Source organism: Anoplopoma fimbria, chromosome 7 (assembly GCF_027596085.1).
Source record: "Anoplopoma fimbria isolate UVic2021 breed Golden Eagle Sablefish chromosome 7, Afim_UVic_2022, whole genome shotgun sequence".
NCBI lineage: Eukaryota > Metazoa > Chordata > Actinopteri > Perciformes > Anoplopomatidae > Anoplopoma > Anoplopoma fimbria.
In genome coordinates this window covers 5,449,349-5,468,438 of record NC_072455.1, presented here as the reverse complement: position 1 = coordinate 5,468,438, position 19,090 = coordinate 5,449,349, and the positions used below count along the sequence as shown (strand labels likewise).

Sequence of the window (19,090 nt, the reverse complement as noted above, 5' to 3'; positions counted from 1 at the left end):
AGCACTGACAATATGAGCTTGAAGTTTGTTATATACAACACATAAAGCATGTTAATACCAACTAGGGGACAAGGGGCTTCTTGTTTTATGGATGTGTGAGACATTTAATGATTAGTTTGAAACCAGGATTTTGTCAGTGTGATTAGTGTTCTGCAATTAAAGGGTAAATAATGAGCATACATTTGAGAAAATATTATTGACGACATGTTTTTAAGTTTGGAAGAATTGTATTAAAGGAGCTTGAAGAGAATCATAATGATTTGGGATATTGTTAGACTGCCATGGGATTACTTTTTCTCTGAAATTATCCATTTATTCGACAATTTCCATGACTTTGAGATGGGGAATAATGTTTTTTTTTATTGGATTACTCTTTATATAAGTGTTGAATATTTGTTTTGAGTGATTCGACAAAGTAAACAGACACGTGTTGATACTTTTATTTTCAGTCTATAATCAATAATAAATAATTCCCTATGTTAATCAAAATCAATTATATCTGGGAAAGAGAAAGGACATTGATTTTGATCCTGTGATGACTTTAAGTATTTTTAAAAGATTTTGACTCTGTATTTTACACTTTCCATGTCTTTGGATGCTGAAAGATGATTTTCTGTTTTTTCATTAATGTGTTCATTTTCTTTATTAAATGTATCTTACAAGTTATATAACAATTGAACAGCTGCATGCTTTTAAGTGTAATCTCGTCTTGGTTTTGTTGCGCTACAACAATTTAAAAACAGCCTTTAAAACAAATTTGTCATTTTAGAGTGTTTAAACAACCTGTTATTACTGTACAGCTGAATATGACTGTTGCCATAAATAAGCCAATTTAAATAACAACCTGTACTTTCCCAGGAACAGTCACCACCCTATACAGCTATGACAAGGTGCAGCCATCACTCTCCATCACCCACATCCTTCTGTACAAATCCAATCCAATTTCAAAGATTACAAGAAAAGAAAGCAGCTGAAGTTACTGAAGGCAGGAAGAATGTCAAACTACATTACCTCTTTTTTTCCATTCTTTTTATCATTCTCACAGTTTTTTTAAGAGACGTTTAACCAGTTTTGCAACGTGAAACGATCACTGGAACATGGTGGAGAGAGAATCTGATACAAACAAATATTACTCTTCTGAAAGAAGTTGTATTACATGTTTGTCAACTCTTTTATTTATTAATATAATGTTAATTCAGTTAATTATCAGAGTTTGCTAATGTAGTTCAGTTGTGTACTTAGACGACGTTGGATTTGGACATGTTGAACTGTTCTTGAAAGCCCTGCCTCACTTCCAAAAAAGAGAAATGAAACTGAACATTTATTTCCATTCCATAACGTTGGTTTCCCCCACGTGCGTGAGTCCAAATGGCGGAACAGCAGCAGCCGGAGCGCGGCGTCGACCTGGACCAGGATCAGTTCTTCTGTTCAGTATGTCTGGACCTGCTGAAGGAACCAGTCTCCATTCCCTGTGGACACAGCTACTGCAAAGGCTGCATCGAGGACTGCTGGGACCAGGAGGAGAAGAAGGGCCGGTACAGCTGTCCTCGGTGCAGGGAGACGTTCAGCACGAGGCCGGCGCTGAAGAGGAACACCATGCTGGCTGAGGTGATGTGGCTGTGTGGGGGGGGGGTGGAAGTGGAGGTGGTGTAAGAAACAGTATAAGTGGAGAAAAACTTTGAGACACTTCTTCTAAAGAGGTTCTTTTCCACACTGTGAAGAGAATGTAGAGAGTTAAACTCGATCTTTAAAATTATTATTGATCCATTAAATTCCTGAATCCTATTAATTCACTATTTCTGTCAAAAATAAGTACATTCTGTCTAAAGCAGAGGTGGGCAACCTTTTGTTGATGTGAAGGGCTGTTTTTAAATATTGTTGTTCATCAGTGTGCTTTATCACCATTAAGGCTAATATAAAGTTTATTTCTGACACCACATTAGAAAATCAATTTCCATATTTTATTCCACCTAAACAGGGAACGTGAATGTCAACATTTTGTTTTTATAACTATGATTCTCCCAAAATCAGGATAATTGTAATTATATAAGAGAGCACTGTACAAGAAGGCAGCTGAAATCAGTAATCCATACAGATTGAACAACAATAACTAAAATGTTATATAAATGGACAGAATGATTGTTAATATTGCACAGATTATATATATACTGTATATTGCACGGTGGAAAAAAAATCATCACTCAAAAAAGTCAGCCTTTTACAGAATAATTTCGTATAATGCACTTATGAGAGCGTGGTGTAGGTCTTTTATAGCCTAATGTTAGCTTTTTACGTCTGATGATTGCATCCACCTTTCAAAAAAGTGTTTTTTTATTTGTGAGGATTAGCTGGCTGAACAAACTTTATTGTCTGCAATAATCCAAAATACAATTGGGCTGCAATATATCTGAAATGAACAATTATTGGTAGAGCTCGGACTAATTCTGTATTACGACATTTTGGATCGTAACACGTGAAATAATTATTTTCATTGCTTATGCTGTCTCCATAAACCACGCCCATTTCTATACTAACAGTATTTCCTTTTGAAAGTATTTGCAACAATATTTTTAAACCACCCTCCATACACCTTTTATTCAATCTTTATTTATAATAATTGTAAGTTTGACTTCAATGACATCACTTTAATGTCACAGCTGTTGAAGATGGTTGCTGTATGTGGTTAAATCTACTAAAAGTTTTTTTTTGATGATTGTTTATTCTTTTTTTGTATTAATAATGTGAATCTGCAAGTAACAAGAACGTTTTAAAATAAATCTAGAGTAGTTATAATTAAAAAAATTGAGTATAAGAATGAAGTAGCGTAAAATGGAGTACCAAAAGATTGCACCGTAGTACGGTACTTGAGTAAATGTACTTTGTTCCTCTCCACCACAGCCTGTAGGTCCTAACCACAGCAACATTTGAATGGCTGCATGTGGTCAAGAGTCTGACTTGATATTTGCATATATTAAAATATTCTTGTGCAAAGTCCTGATATCGGCTACAATCCGCCAATCACAGTCATTTTATATGAATATGTGCACTTGTGAATATTTTTCCTTCAGAATGGTGAAGCCTTGGTAGACGTATACTCTCTGAGTGAATTCTGTCGCCATTCTGGTTTGTAATGGACAGCATTAATCGCCACCTTTCTTGTTACCATCCACAGGTTGTGGAGAAGCTGAAGAAGAGCAGCACCCAGCAGCCCTCCCCTTCTCTGGCCTTTGCCGGCCCAGAAGACGTCGCCTGTGATTTCTGCTCTGGGACCAGACGAAACAAAGCCACGATGTCTTGCCTGACGTGCTTGGCGTCCTACTGTCCGTCTCACCTCGAGCCTCACCACAGCGTTCCTGTGCTGAAGAAGCACCAGCTGGTCTCGGCTACTATCCCGCTGCAGGAAAAGATGTGTGAGAAGCACAACAAGCTGATGGAGGTCTACTGCCGGACGGACAGGAAGTGCATCTGCTATCTGTGCGTTATCGATGAGCATAAGGAGCACGATACGGTGTCATCTGCGTCAGAGAGGGCTGAGGAACAGGTAGAGGCAGAAACAAACTTTTGTTTATTAAAGCCCTGAAGGATATGCAATGATTTGTTTGTGACTGTTGCGTGTTCATCAAATCTTTACACCTAGTACTCAGGTTTGATTGAAAATACGTACTATCTACATTAAAATAACCATTCCCAAATGAAAAACAATCATTTGCCGTTGCGCCAACGTTTTCTTTCAGAAACAGCTGATTGTGAGTCAAAAGAATGTCCAGCAGAGATCCCAGGAGAGAGAGGAGGAGCTGAATGAGCTGCTACAAGCTCTGGAGGATTTCAAGGTGTGGAAATTAGACTCCAGTATTTAAAACCTGTGTCTGTATTGAGCACTGTAGAAGAAGTCTGGTCTGGGTTTTAAAATCTTGCGTGGTGAGCTCCGATCTGAACTTTGCCAGAGATAACGTTCCTTTTAAAGGGAAAATCATTGTTTTCTTTTGTTTGTACGAACAGAGTTCTACCCAGCCTGCAATGAAGACCTGTGATGAGATCTTTGATGAGATGATCTGCTCCATCAAGCAAAGATGCTCTTTGGCGAAGCAGCTGATCAGCAGCCAGGAAGAGGCCGCGGTCGCTCTGGCTGAAGAGCTGCAGCTGAAGCTGGAGGAGGAGATCAGCAAGATGAAGAGGAAAGACGCCGAACTGGAAAAGCTGTCTCAAAAGGACGACCACATCCATTTCATTCAGGTACCACTTTGGTGCAGAGCAACTTTATCCGTCTGTTTTTAAGTATTTCCATCTGATGTTTTGACTGAATAAACAGTGCTGCACAGCTAAATCGCTCATCGTCCGTAACCGTAGTCTGTAACTCAAGACGTTGCTCAAAAGTGACATCTGCTGGCCAAATGTGACAGTGTTTTTTTCTGCTATTTCTTTGGTTTTGGTTTTCTTGTTGGTTTCCCTCCAGACCTTCCAGTCCCTCTCCACCTCCTCTGAATCTCCAGACTTGCCGCCGGTTTGTGTTTTCTATCCTCAACGGTCAACGTTCGGACCTGTGACTGACTGCGTGTCTAAACTGAGGGATGACATAGAGACACTCCTGGTGGACACATGGCCCGGGATCTCTGCCACCGGTACCTGATATAAATAAATGAATCCAGAGATTATACAGGTGTTTTATTCGGGTCCAGTTGTATTGAGGACTTGTTTTTCTCTCAGTGTCGACTATAGATGTTGTGCCACCTGCGCCAAAGACCAGAGAGGAGTTTTTACGCTGTGAGTAAAACATTGAACTAAACACAGTTCCACAATGTACCAGTGCATTAATGATGAACTGAATATTTCAAAGTTGATTTTGCCTTTTTTTCCTGCTTTGTTCTTCCATCAGATTGCTGTCCTCTAACCCTGGATGAGAGCTCCATCTCCCAATATTTGTCCATTTCACAAGAAAACCGGCAGTTGACAAGTAGCTACTATGTGGCAGTTAACATTGGTGGTTATAATAGAGGTTATAATAGTTCTAACCCATCCAAGCGGATTATCATGCAGGCGTTGTGCAGTGAGGGTTTGTCAGAGCGGTGTTACTGGGAGGTCAGTTGGAGCGGTGCAACTTGGTCGGTCGCAGTGTCCTACAAAGACAGCAGCAGGACAAAAGACTTACAGTTTGGAAATGATGACAAGTCGTGGAGTTTAGTTTGCTCCGAAGACGGTTACTCTTTCCGACACAACCACGTAAACAAAACAGTGTCAGGCCCGCGATCCTCCAGCGTCGGAGTGTACCTGGATTATAAATTAGGGACTCTGTCCTTTTATGACATCTCCAGCGCGATGACTCTGCTCCACAAGGAAAACATTCAGTTCACTCAGCCCGTCTATCCCGGGCTTGAGCTGGATAATAATGGATCTCAGTCCGATCTCAGGGGACATTTTGCAGAGCTGATAAAGTTATGGTGATCACATTTTTATTAGGGATGCCAAATGTGTCACTGTTAAACAGACAGTAGTTGGCCGTCCAATATACACCATATGATAAATGAGAGGATGTGATTTTAGAAGAGTGTGCTCTAATTTTGAGGTCCTTCTAATTCCTTTTTCATGCCAATTTTCCTCTCTAGCTTTTTTAGCGCCAACAAGAAATTCTGCAAGAAATACTGGCTACTATTATGACGAGAATTTGTCAAACTTTACTTTTACTGAACTTTTCACTTATGCAACCTTAAACTAGTATTTTGAGTAACAAAAGCCAATAAAGGTATTTTCATCATTGCAAAAACAGTTCAAACAGGTAAAAGGTGGAGTGGTGTTCATGTTTTGTGAAATGGTTTGGATTTTTGGCGGCTCACTTTTGCGAACCCAAGTTGAAACAAACTCATTCCTAGTTGGGGGTCTTCAGATGTTTGTATGTGTTGCAGAGTGTTATGGCCCTCAGTGGTCATTTATTGTACTTAATGTTACCTTTTTGCGTTCACAGACTTTTTGTAATACTCATTTGCATAACTGCTTACTGTCAGGAAACAGCTTGTTGTTATTTACTTTGTACCACATTAACCTTGCAACAGTTCTATTTGTTTAAGCGTATTTAGGGTCTATTATATCACCTTTTTTTTTTTACTACGAGTTAGGTCATGAGGAGCGGACATGCGATTCACATATATGCAGAAAAGTATGTTTTGGATCATTTGATTATTTTGAATAGTTAATAAGTAAATGCATAAGCACAAGCCATTGTTTCTGATTGTCATTTGTCTCCTGGCAACAAATTAACAGGCAGACGAGTGTAAACAGCTTTCTTTTCAAATCAAATGTAATCTTTGCAGCGTAGTGGCTTCAACAATGTGACATATTTTGCTGTGTGGAGATTCTTGCTGTGTCTGACAATATTTAATTATTCAGAACTATGCAAAAAATAAATAAAAATCTGTCTAATGATGGTGTTATTGAGGTGTTTCTATTATTTACTCAACCCTCATTGACGTAAATGGGGTTAAAAAAAATATTAGAACATATTCAATTGTTAGATTAACCAAATAATATCTGTGAGAGTAATGCAACATGGACACTAGACGGCACCTGAATCACTCTATGTATGATACTCAACTCAACTTGGACTACAAAGATTGTCTTTTTGCTCAAGGACATATAAGAAAAAATATAATACACTTGCACAGTGTGGAAGAAAGAGCACATGGACTGAAACCTTTGTTAGTTTTTGCACTATTTTTGACTGATTATTTCGGGAGATTTAACGCATTTTATGTTATATAACCCCTCAGTCCATTCAAAGACAATTAACCGTCACAATAAACTAGGTTCAAACCTTTTTTCATCAACTTATATCTCTTTGTCCCAGATAGATATTGGACACTGAAGGAAATGAACACCCTGAAGACATAGATCTAGTTATTTGCCATGTTTTTTGCCATGCATGTTAAAGAATATTTAGTTACCTGTTCTTTGCAATCACTATTTTGTGTCAAAGTTATTGTTATCTACTGTCCCCGAAGAGTTTAGAAGCTGCTGATGAAAAGAAAGCAGCATTTTTAGGGGTGAAAAAGAAGATAAATAATAGAGACAAAGAGAGGCAAACTGGAGTATACAAAGAGAAACGTTATACTGCCGATATAATACCTAACAGTGTTATGAAAAGAGAGGGTAAGAGGTAAGAATATCATGCTATTAATCTCAGATCATGCTGTTGTGTGGCTGAAGCAGGCAACAGAGCCTGATAGTTTGAAAAGGATGGATGTTAATGGACAGGTAAAGTATTTGGCTTAGCTCTTATATGGTTCCATTCCAGAGATAGAGAGGTGCTGCCCTTGTCATGGTTGATTGTTTTCAAAGGCACCTACAGCACCCAGTATGTTTTTTTATGTTTTAGTTCAACTTTTAATAGAGCCAATATTTTATTGCTGAGACTCTTGTCTTGTATTATGATATGGGATTGATTTTCTTTCCAACAGGCTTACACATATTTCCCCCCATCTTATTTATCTGTATACCCAAAGCATGTGATGCATGATATAATTAGACAAATATGCATATGTCCTTGGCAGGCTTTTTGAATCAAGCTGGTGAAACTGGACAGGTGGCATACCTGAACCAGTGTTTGACGTCAGCAAAGCGCACTGAAGCTTGATTCTGGGTAAACAAAACAAACATACTTTTGACAAACAAAAAGTACCATATAACACATAAAACATAAATATCTTCTTATTTGGTGTTATAACAATGCTTTAGGGTCCAGTCTGAGCAAAGTGAAGGTGCCACTTGAATATATATATATATATTATATATATATATATATATATATTTTTTATATATATATATTATATATATATATATTTTTTTATATATATATTATTATATATATATTTTTCAGGTACATTTTTTTATTTTATTATTATTATTATTATTATTTAAAAAATATATATTTGTATTATTATTATTTCTCGAACCCCACAAACCCCAATGCTACAACATTCCTACAGTCAACATTTTACATTTAAATATATATATAATACCCAAATTTCTTTGGAATAGCCTATTGATATATGATACAATGATAATAATATTACGTATTATTATTACTATTATTATTATTATTATTATTATTATTATTGTTGTTATTATTAAAAAATGTATTATTAGTATTACCCAAAACCCCACTGCTTCAATATTCATACAGTCATAATCAAATAAAAAAATACGAAAAAAAGTAAATTTAGACAATTTTATTGTACTTTCATACAATAATTGTAATAATTCTTCTTCTTCTTCTTCTTCTTCTTCTTCTTCTTCTTCTTCTTCTTATTATTATTATTATTATTATTATTATTATTATTATTATTATTATTATTATACAGTAACTAGTAGAGTTACACGAGTTCTTATACAACAAAGTCATCTTAGGGTTAACAGTAAAGAATCACTGCACTGTACCTCCCTGCTGTACAAAGTCCCGATGGGGATGTTGACTGTCACTCTGCGCAGTGGAGAGGCGCAGTGGAGACGCGCAGTTCGTCTGGCAGGACCGGACGGGCGACACTATAAACACACTGCCCTTAAAACCTTCATTCCACTTTGCTCAGCAGCTAAACCATGTCTGATTCTCACCAGTACCCCGTTTTCTTTGAGTGCCACAGCCTGCTCCAGGAACAGCAGAAGAGAATCGAACAATATTTCCGTGTCCGCCGCAGATCAGGCGGAGGAGACTGCGGATCGCTGAAAAAGGAGAGTGATCGGATCTACAGCGTTGCTTTCAAAAACCAAAAAGGTAGGTGAGACCATAAGACACCGTTATTCATTATAAACTCATGTTTTAAATCATAATACACCGTCAACTGTCGTGTAGGATAATGCTGCTTAGAGATGTATTTTTAACTATTGACGAAATCAAAGTTAACTGTCAAAGTAGGGTAATAGTAATAATAAAATATTGCATTAAATGATGAACGATGAATGAACCCACGGTGTAAATAGGCCATTCGTGAGATTTGATCCAAAACAAACAATTCTTTAGTATCCATTTCCCGAGAAAGTGAAAGTGAAACTAACGTCGCCACAGATGTTTGGAAGACGGCATATTTCTTGAATAGGCTATCAAACTTAATATATTGTATCCGTAGCAAAGACTAAGCAACAATATGACTAAAAGACTAGTAATAATATAACAGATTTCAAGTGACCATTAGAGAAAGACAGAATCCAAGCAAATAAAAAGCCTATGTTATTATTATTATTATATTCCTTTATTGATCCCCATGGGGGAAATTTGAGTGTTGCAGCAGCTCAACTACACAGACACAGACAATAAATACACATACTATACAACTACACAGATACAACTACACAGACAATAAATACACATACTATACAACTACACAGACAATAAATACACATACTATACAACTACACAGACACAGACAATAAATACACATACTATACAACTACACAGACACAGACAATAAATACACATACTATACAACTACACAGACAATAAATACACATACTATACAACTACACAGACAATAAATACACATACTATACAACTACACAGACAATAAATACACATACTATACAAATAAATACACATACTACAACAGACAATAAATACACATACTATACAACTACACAGACAGACAATAAATACACATACTATACAACTACACAGACAATAAATACACATACTATACAACTACACAGACAATAAATACACATACTATACAACTACACAGACAATAAATACACATACTATACAACTACACAGACAATAAATACACATACTATACAACAAAATAAAGATAGAACAGAATGTTGTTGTTGTTGTTGTTGTTGTTGTTGTTGTTGTTATCATCCCCCCCCCCCCTTTTTTTTTTTTTTAACCAAAGGTCAAATTGTCTGTCTTAGATCAGCAGGCGGTCCTGCAGAGATCTGAGCATGTTGTGGACGGTCTGGTCTTCTCCGTCCGAGCCAGCCGGGAACCTCTGACCTCCTCTCCCAGCCAGGATCTTACAGCTCCAGTACAGGTTGGCACAACAATACTATGACATCAATACTGTACTTTTACTTCACTACTTATCAGAGGTAAATAGTGTACTTTGTATTCCACAACATCTCAGAGGTAAATCTTTTACATTTAACTCCACTGCATCTCAGAGGTAAATATTTTACATTTAACTCCACTGCATCTCAGAGTTAAATATTGTACTATCCACACTATTAAAAACACTATTAACGTGATTCGTATTTCATCAGCCTGTACAGTCTGAAAAGTTAACTAAATCTGTCGGAGAAAGGTAGTTAAGTAAAAAGTACTGTATTTACCTCTGAGATATAGTGGAGTAGTGTTTAGTGGCGGATTGTAAACCACCTTTACACCACCACTTAGCATCTGCGCTCAGGAGTGATATCCGGCCAGTCAAAAGACGAGGATTGTAACCAATTAAATCTAGTGATGACAATGGTGACGGTGTCTGCTCACTTACTGTCAAAAAGAAAACTAAATATGAGGTTGCAATTTTATAAGCACGAGCAGACATCTTCTGTTTGAAGTGGTGTGAAAGCGCTAGCAAAAGTGATATTGCTTCTGAAAAGTTCATATCTGGTTATAGAATCCTCAATCTGCAATATTTTAATTCTAGTTTGAGTCTTTAAAACGTTGGACCTCAGATTTTGGAATGAAAACTCATGATTTCATGTTTCTCAGTGAATCAACTCAAAGTGAACAGAAAAAAAAGAAAAGAAAGAAAGTTTCTTGTCTTTAAGCTCCGACAGTCAGATGAAATATATTTATTCTAACATCTACACACACGTGCGCTATTGAAATCGGTTTGCCCTCATACATTTTATGTATAGCCATATAAGGTTGTGTATTCAAAGAAAATGAACTTCCATTTACAGTTACTGTTTCATGTAGTTATATAAGACCAGAGGTTGTATTCTGCATCTTAATCAATGTGCAAAATAAGGGCTTTTATCTAACACTCTATGCATGTGACACCAGTAAACTGTTGTTATCATTATTTGGATGTCTCCTTTGAACACAGAGCCAACAGCGCTTTCCGGCTCCAACTCCTTCAACAAGTGACGAAGATTATGAACTACGACCTGATTCTTACCTCCTACGTTATCTAAAGGAGTGCCCCAAGGCTGTGAAAGAATTAGAGGAAGGACTCACCTCTGTGGCCTGCTCTGCCCAGCTGTACCCAGAGGAGGGGAGGGTTTTAGTTAGCCGGTTAGCTCAAGCTGGTGCCGTAGATGATGTCACAAATTGGAAAGCCGAGGTAGACAAACTCTTAGATGGCTACCTGTGCCACTATGAGGTGGACCCTCACAAAGTAAAAGCTTTACTTCAGTCCTGCAGCTCTCCTGATACCACAGATGAGGTGAAGGTGTATGGAGAGAATGGGATGGCCGTTGTGGTTGGGGAGCGTTCTCAAGTGAACGCCAGGTTGATGGATCTTGAGGACTCGTCTGTTAAACGACGGTCAGGTTCCTGTGAGAAGCAAACAAGCATTCGTCGACTGGGCGAGGCCAAGCTCCGCCTTCTCTGGAAAGAGATTGAGCGCAGTTTGCAACAAGATTTTCCAGGAGTGAAGGTCACGCAGGGAGCTGCAGGTCAGTTAGTTTTGGAAGGTTCTGTGGAGGAGATTCTTAAGGCTGGAGAATGGATCTCTGAGCAGGAGAATTTTGTGTTAGAAAGGACAGTTTCTGACAAGAGCCCACATTTTTTGGCCTTCTTGAGAAAGGCATACAAAGGTCCAGAGAAGCTAGGGGACTTTTTAGGGGTTGGTGGCAAGGTGGAAATAGAGTTACGAGATGCAGAGGTGTGTTTCTTATCTCTTTCCACTGATGATCTTGTTGCAGCTGTGAAGGCACTGCAATGTGAGATCAAAGAAGTCAAGATTGATGTTCCTAACTGCTCCTCTGTGCCATCTGATCTTTGTGAAAAGCTAAAGTCCAAGAGAAATGAGATGAACCAAGACCAATACAGGGCTCAGGTTGTGTTTGGCCCAGAAAGCACGGTGTGCCTACTGGGCCATACCAAAGAGGTTGAAGAGCTCAGTAACTATCTAGGCCAATTTCTTGACTCCCTTGTTCAGTATAGAGTCACCACTGACCCGTCAGGGACAGTAGGATCGTCCACAAGTCCCGCTGGGAAAGATGAATTCCCAAGCGTTGCGCGTGATCTTGCATCCTTAAGTTTAAGTGAAGTAAACACAACGGCTGCTAGCTACAGCCTTCGGGATGACTTCCAGGTTCTGGTGTGTCAGGGTGACATCACCAAACAGGAAGCCGACGCCCTGGTGAACGCTGCCAACGAAGATTTGGACCACAGTGGTGGAGTTGCTGCTGCACTGAGTAAGGCGGGTGGCCCTGAGGTGCAGAAGGAGAGCAGAGCTATAGTAAAGCAGACTGGAAAAGTTTGTACAAGTGATGTGGTAGTGACCACAGCGGGGAACTTAAACTGCAAGATACTGCTGCATGCTGTTGGGCCTGTAGGAGGAAAATCAGGTGACAGAGAGAGGATGTTACTGGAAAAAACTGTCCAGTCTGCTCTGAATTTAGCAGATTTGATGGAGTGCAGGTCCATAGCCATGCCCTGTATCAGTTCAGGTGGGTTTGGTGTTCCTGTCGCTGTGTGCTCTGACGCTATTGTAACTGCTGTTAAGACATTTAGCAGTGAGGGAGGGCGAAGTCTGAATAGAGTTATCCTGATTGATAACAGAGTAGAGGTGGTGAGGGCCATGCAGGAAGCATGTGACCGGCTTTTCCAAGGGATAAGTAGCAGAAACGCTGCACCAAGAGATCAAGGAGGAGCCGCTGCTGGACCTCCTGAAGATGGTGTCCGTGTAGAGATCATTCAGGGAACCATGGAGACCCAGCAGGTGAGAAATGTATTAAACTTGCTCATTGGAGGGTAAAGAAAAACACATTTTTAGGATACGTCACAAGTTCTTGGCATGGTGAATGGATTCGCTTATGTTACAATTAAGTCACAAAAGGAGGGACTTTTGTTTTGTCCTTTGGGTGGCAGATGATTTATAGTAAGCAAACACCATGATCAATAAATTGAGGGAATTTGTACGTTAGATAATTTACATGAAACGCTGTTCAACATCCACCACATCTCCTGCTCTCTTCCCAGGTGGATGCCCTGGTATCACCCATGGTGAACAATGAACCTCTCTCTACCCGTGTTGGAAACACTTTGTTTGAAATCGTTGGACCCCAGCTGAATGCAAAGTTCAGAAAGGAAGCAGGAGAAGAAACTGTGCCTGGTGACGTCGTCCTGGTGGAGGGCCTGCCCGTACTTCCATCTAATGCAGTGTTCTTCCTCAACCTTGTTCCCTGGGATGAAGACCAAGATGGACCTGCAGTTCAGGTGCAATAGTGGAGTCTCTTTTGTTCTCTGCTCCTTAAATCTGTATTTATTTTGTCTTGTCTTAAAAATAATTGAATTCTGACATTTTCCAGGTTCTGAAACTGGCCATCAACAACATCCTAACTTCTTGTGAGAACAGAGGGTTTGGATCGGTTGCTTTCCCTGTACTCGGTGCTGGGATTGCCCTTAAGTTTCCCGTCAGCGTGGTTGCCAGGGTTCTACTGGAAGAAGTTCATGCGTTTGAACAGAACCGAGCCAGCCGAAAACCATTCCTGGTCCATATCGTCGTCCACCCCAATGATGAAAAGTCCAGAGAGGTAATGGAAATGCATTGTGACATAAACACGGACTATTTACAATTAAACTCAAGTGTTCAAGTTGCACGGAATATAGTAAGCGGTAGAATATCTGTCTTTTCCAATTTCCATATTGCCTATTTATTTATACAAAATTATGAATCTCAATAAACAGATATCTGCATATGAATGCAGAGTCTGTCGGCAACGGGACAAGATTTTGGTATTTCAAGCGTTGTTGTCTTGACTACAGAGTAGTATTGACCAATCACGCTTGAGTGGGCTTTGGTTGATTGCAGTGCATGTGGAGATCAAAAGAGACGTCACACATTGGCCAAAAAGTCAAACTCAATCTTGAAACTCAACGGCAATCATTAAACAATGATATAGCTTTTTATTAGCTTAGAGATAGCTTAGATATTTGCAACTTGGGAAACAATCCAGTCGTAGACGTCATCTCTCAACTCCAACTCCTTACTCACGCCTTAAGTTACTCATTGTAAACAATGACCAGCGCCCAGAAGAGGAAGTCTTGGCACGGATATGCGGTGGCAACAGCGGTACCCCCAAAATATTGGCCGTTGCCCCCAGCGGCTAAATCCTTTTAAGAATAATAGCCAATGGGTTCCAAGATTAAAAAAGGATTAAATGTAAATCTTAAAGTTGATTGTTTAGGTAATTAACCAGTATTTAAAAACTTTCGAGTTCTGAACATCAGCTAACATTTTAACAAACATCATATGAGTGTATTCTTGAATCGGTATTAAAACCCTCTCCTTGTCTCTGCAGGCCTTCAGGTATGTCGAGGAAGCTTTCCAACTCAGATCCACAACAGATGTTCACCATCCAGACCAAGGTTTGTATAGATATTCTATTACAGCATTCCTGTTTTTCTGTGGTTGTAACTGAACTAAGCATTAGTGTAAGAAAGCATCAGTGGATAAGTGTTTTTAAATGCATTCATTACTTATTAACACTCATTTGCAGTAAAGTGTATATTGTCAGCATCAAAATGTATTTGTTGCATGAGTGTATTAGAGAATATTTTCCTAGTATAATATGTTGCACAACCTTTTTGAAATATTTCACTTTATTGTTTATTTTATTTTTAACCAAATTATACACTCGGATTTCTCCCAGTGGACCTAACATCATTGTTGTCTTCATTGGGCAGATATCACCATAGTTGGCATCCTTAAATCTAATCTTGAAGCTAATCTTAAAGGAATCCTTCACCCCCCAAAATGTCCATTTGTGTATCAATTACTCATCCTTTGTTACCTTGAATTCTTCTTTTTAAGTTTGCATCACAAATTCAAGGTAACGCTTTTAAAGCGTTCCTTTAAAAGCAAAGAAGCAAGATACACATGTACTAAACATAGTCATTATTCTCTTCTAGTGTCAACTGCAAGAAGGATCGTCTTGGTGGGAAAAACTGGATCTGGGAAAAGCCATCTAGCTAACACCATATTTGGAGAGAAATTGTTCAAAACCGACCATACTCCAAACTCTGGAACAAGTGATTGTCAAGCTGAGACAAAATTGGTCAATGGAAGAAACATCACTTTGATCGACACTCCTGGTTTCTTTGATACAGCCATACCTGAGGAGAAGCTGAAGCCTGAAATAGTGAGGTGTATCACAGAGTGCGCTCCTGGGCCTCATGCTTTTCTCATTGTGCTGAAAGTGGAAAAATTCACAGAGCACGAGCAGGCTGTCATCGCTAAAATATGCCAATATTTCACTGAAGACGTTTTAAAATATGCTGTAATTGTCTTCACACATGGCGACGAGCTCCCTAAAGGGATGAAAATTGAGGAGTTTGTCAGTAAGAATGACAATCTGAGTGATCTGGTGAAGAAGTGCGGCGGCCGTTGCCACGTCGTCGATAATAAACACTGGAAGAACAAACTGCAGAACAACTACAAGAGCAACCAGGTCCAGTTGGAGGAGCTGCTCGACACAATAGACAAAATGGTGATGGAAAACAATGGAGGCTATTACACCAACAAGGTGTTTCTAAAAGTGGAGAAAGAAATACAGATAGAGGAAGAGCAAATAAAAAAAAACTTCTCATCAGAAAACATGTCACAGGAACAGATCAGAAAACAGGCGAAAAGCATAGTGTCTGACAGGCTCATGATCCTACTAGCAGGCACAGCAACAGGAGCTTTGTTAGGAGCTTTTTTTGGCTTGGCAGGGATGGTTCTATTAGTTATCACCGCTATGCGAAACTGCCCTGGGTTGATGAATCTTGTGAAAAAGTTTCCAGCGTTAGGAGGCGCTGCAGCGGCAGCAGCAGGAGGAGGAGAAGTAGCAGGACTGGCAGCCACTGGAGTGGTGTTGGGCGTGGTTGCCACGGGCTTTGCTGCAACAGGAGGAGTAATAGGTGGTATTATTGGACACGAGGCAGCTGAGGGAGCAGAAACAGCAGGAGAGGCAGCGGAGATGGCAGCAAAGGCTGTCATTAACAGAGGAAAAGCTGTGTTTAAGCTGCCTTAATTACGTAACATTCATCTGAAGTTGTGTTTCTGGCCAACTGGAACATGTTTATCCAACATGTATTCCTTTTATCTCTGTTTTTGTCTCCACCAACTCTGGAGGAAAATATCTGGCTCTTTAGCTGCGGAAAGTTTCATATAATGCCGTTGGGAATTTCAGGGTCTGGTAATAATTCTCTGTGGGTTTGATACAACGAGCAGACAAGTAATCCATTGTTAATATAACAAAAATTGATTAGTGCAGCTTTAACTGAAGAGAAAAAATGTTTTGGGCTGATAATCACAACATAAACAATACAAGGTATGCAGTGATTCTGAAAAAGGTTGAGGGAAATGTTCATTTTAAAGAGTCAAAATAATGAGTAAAAATATATAAGTATATTTCCGGGTAATGCAATTGACAATGTATTTTAAATCACTATTTTTCAACTGACCTGTTTCTCTATATTATGCCATTATTTGTTTGTTGGAAATCTTGTTTTTTTTGACAATAAAAGCACTGATTGCAAACATGTTTTCTCATTTGTCCATGTTGCTTTACTATGTGACTCTGTGTCTAGTTTACCCTGCACCTACACACTCTGGTCAACAGGGAGCTCCCTAAAGCAAGACAAATGCTTTGTTTTATCTGTCACATTCTGCAAAGGCGAACAATGTGCATCAATCAAACCGCAATGTGTGGTTTTGTAATGTGAAAGCTTTTCTGCAAGCCTTGAAATATTAAGCATTATATTATATAATATTTTAACATTTGTCTCTAGTTTTCATATTTTCCTAGATGTTCTCTAAACAACTGTCAGTCTTGAAAAGTGTCCAACCTCACTGGCTTGAAAGCCATTAAAACCCTTTCCTGATAAGTGTCCAGTAGTTGTGCGATCCTTTAGTTTTTTTGCTTTTAATGATCTTTTCTTAGGTGCACAATGCTACAGACTTTGCTTGAGGGAATTGCTGTCATACTACTTAAACATATGGACATTGTACAGATAGGATACTTTTAATACCTGATATCTGTTAATCATTACCAGAACTACATGGAAAACTTTCAAGCTAAAACAAAAATAAATAAAGTTGCATTGAACTGTATCGAAATCAATATTGTGGAAATATTCAAATCTGTACCCCAAATTAGTCAATTCGAGGCAATTCAATTTGCTTAGACCTGAAAGATGACTGTTCTTAGTGTGTACAATTGCTGCCCCTTTAACACGGTTTCCCTGAGCACAAAGGTGATATCAATTAAGGTTGGTGGACATTGAACCTCACACACTGATCTGAATAGCCTCAGTCAGGCCCGCCGACAGGGGGGGACAAACGGGTACGTTGTCCCGGGCCCTGGACTGGCCCTGGAATGGGGGGGGCCCATAACTGGACCCCCATGAAGTTGGGATTAATTATTGTATGTATACTTCAAAATGTGTTGATTTAGAGAAGAAAAGTGCTTTATTTGCATTCAATTAATGACTCCTAGATTGTTTGCCTTCATTGCCCTTGAAAAAACGGCCAATAACCCCCTATCACCCCTATGCCAAAATGGTTTGGTCTTTGGAGAAGAAAAAAGACGACATCATTCCATTAGTGGTCAGTGCGCGAGTTGATTCAACATGCACAAGTCAGGAGCCCTGAAAAAAAAGAAAGGCGAAAAAGAGAGGAAGAAGCCGAAAGCCTGAGGGGATCTCTTTATAAATATTTCAGAAAAGACTCAGGTGATGCTGCAGGTACCAGTAAAGGCAGCTGTAAGACACGGACAACTTTGTCCAGCCCCGTCGTCAAGTAACACAGGCACAGGCGGCGTGTCAAACATATTAGCGCAGCACCACATGAGCAAGTCACACGAGATCAATATCAGACAGACAGGGGGCATTGAATAAGATAAGATAAGATAAGATAAGATAATCCTTTATTAGTCCCGCAGCGGGGAAATTTGCAGACTTACAGCAGCATAGAGTTAAAGTGCACACAAGAGACATAGTAAAGAAAGACAAGATAAAAATAAAAATGAAAATAAAAAAACAAGTATTATAAATAAGCAATAAAAACAGTAGAAAAACACAATAACTGAAATATAATATTTACAGACAGAAAAAAAAACTATATTAACTATTATTGCACAGTGTTTTTATTGTCATGTGTCATGTGGTCTGCTGGGAGCAGAGCTGGTTGTGCAGCCTGACAGCAGCAGGAAGGAAGGACCTGCAGTACCTCTCCTTCACCACCGGGGGTGAATGAAGGACCTGCAGTACCTCTCCTTCACCACCGGGGGTGAAGCAGCCGGTGGCTGAAGGAGCTGCACAGAGCTGCCAGGGTGTCCTGCATGGGGTGGGAGGTGTTGTTCATCAGGGATGACAGCTTGGCCATCACCCTCCTGTCTCCCACCACCTCCACCGTATCCAAATAATTTGATAACCACAACGGCTTTATTACACTGTGTTTCATACGCCTATATCTAATTGAATCTTAGAATATGCACATTACCCCGCAAATAGGCCCATGTCCAAATCAAATGTTTCAGGCAGGCACGCGCTGCGCACTCCAATCAGGCTGAATTGATTTGAGAATCATTCCCAGTCAGCTGAATTACAGCCAGTGTAACGCGGCTCATGGTTTAAAATAAGCCAGTGGCATGGCAACATGTGAAATTGCCATTTAGATAGAGTTGGATGTAACGAATGGGTTATAAACGTGACGTTTTGGGGTAGCCTGTAACTTAGTTTCTGATTGCCGTTAACTTGAAACTCGCCAGATGAATGGGCTCCGCCTTGTTCCCCAAACATTCTCTGGAAGTTCAGCGGACATAAACGCGGGTCTGGCGATAAATAAAAGTACCCTTGACATGATTCCCCTTGGTCAAGTGAAAAATGGTCGATGAAATGTGCAGTTAATGAGCTCTAAGTGAATACAATAGCGTGAGTTTTATTGTGGTATGA

General features: G+C 39.4%; 2 protein-coding genes across 2 annotated transcripts; both read left to right on the top strand.

The window, feature by feature from the left end:
- Positions 1-1,368: 1,368 nt before the first annotated feature.
- Positions 1,369-6,402, top strand: LOC129093363 (E3 ubiquitin/ISG15 ligase TRIM25-like). The gene is made up of 7 exons (XM_054601365.1): positions 1,369-1,608; positions 3,173-3,541; positions 3,735-3,830; positions 4,000-4,233; positions 4,454-4,619; positions 4,705-4,761; positions 4,874-6,402. Exons 1-7 carry the CDS (start codon positions 1,369-1,371, stop codon positions 5,437-5,439), a joined length of 1,728 nt encoding a protein of 575 aa, XP_054457340.1. The 3' UTR covers positions 5,440-6,402.
- A 2,086-nt stretch (positions 6,403-8,488) lies between these two features.
- LOC129093362 (uncharacterized) lies at positions 8,489-16,676 on the top strand. The gene is made up of 7 exons (XM_054601363.1): positions 8,489-8,758; positions 9,892-10,010; positions 11,031-12,872; positions 13,133-13,369; positions 13,462-13,686; positions 14,455-14,521; positions 15,065-16,676. Exons 1-7 carry the CDS (start codon positions 8,584-8,586, stop codon positions 16,165-16,167), a joined length of 3,768 nt encoding a protein of 1,255 aa, XP_054457338.1. The 5' UTR covers positions 8,489-8,583; the 3' UTR covers positions 16,168-16,676.
- The last annotated feature ends 2,414 nt before the right edge of the window (positions 16,677-19,090 follow it).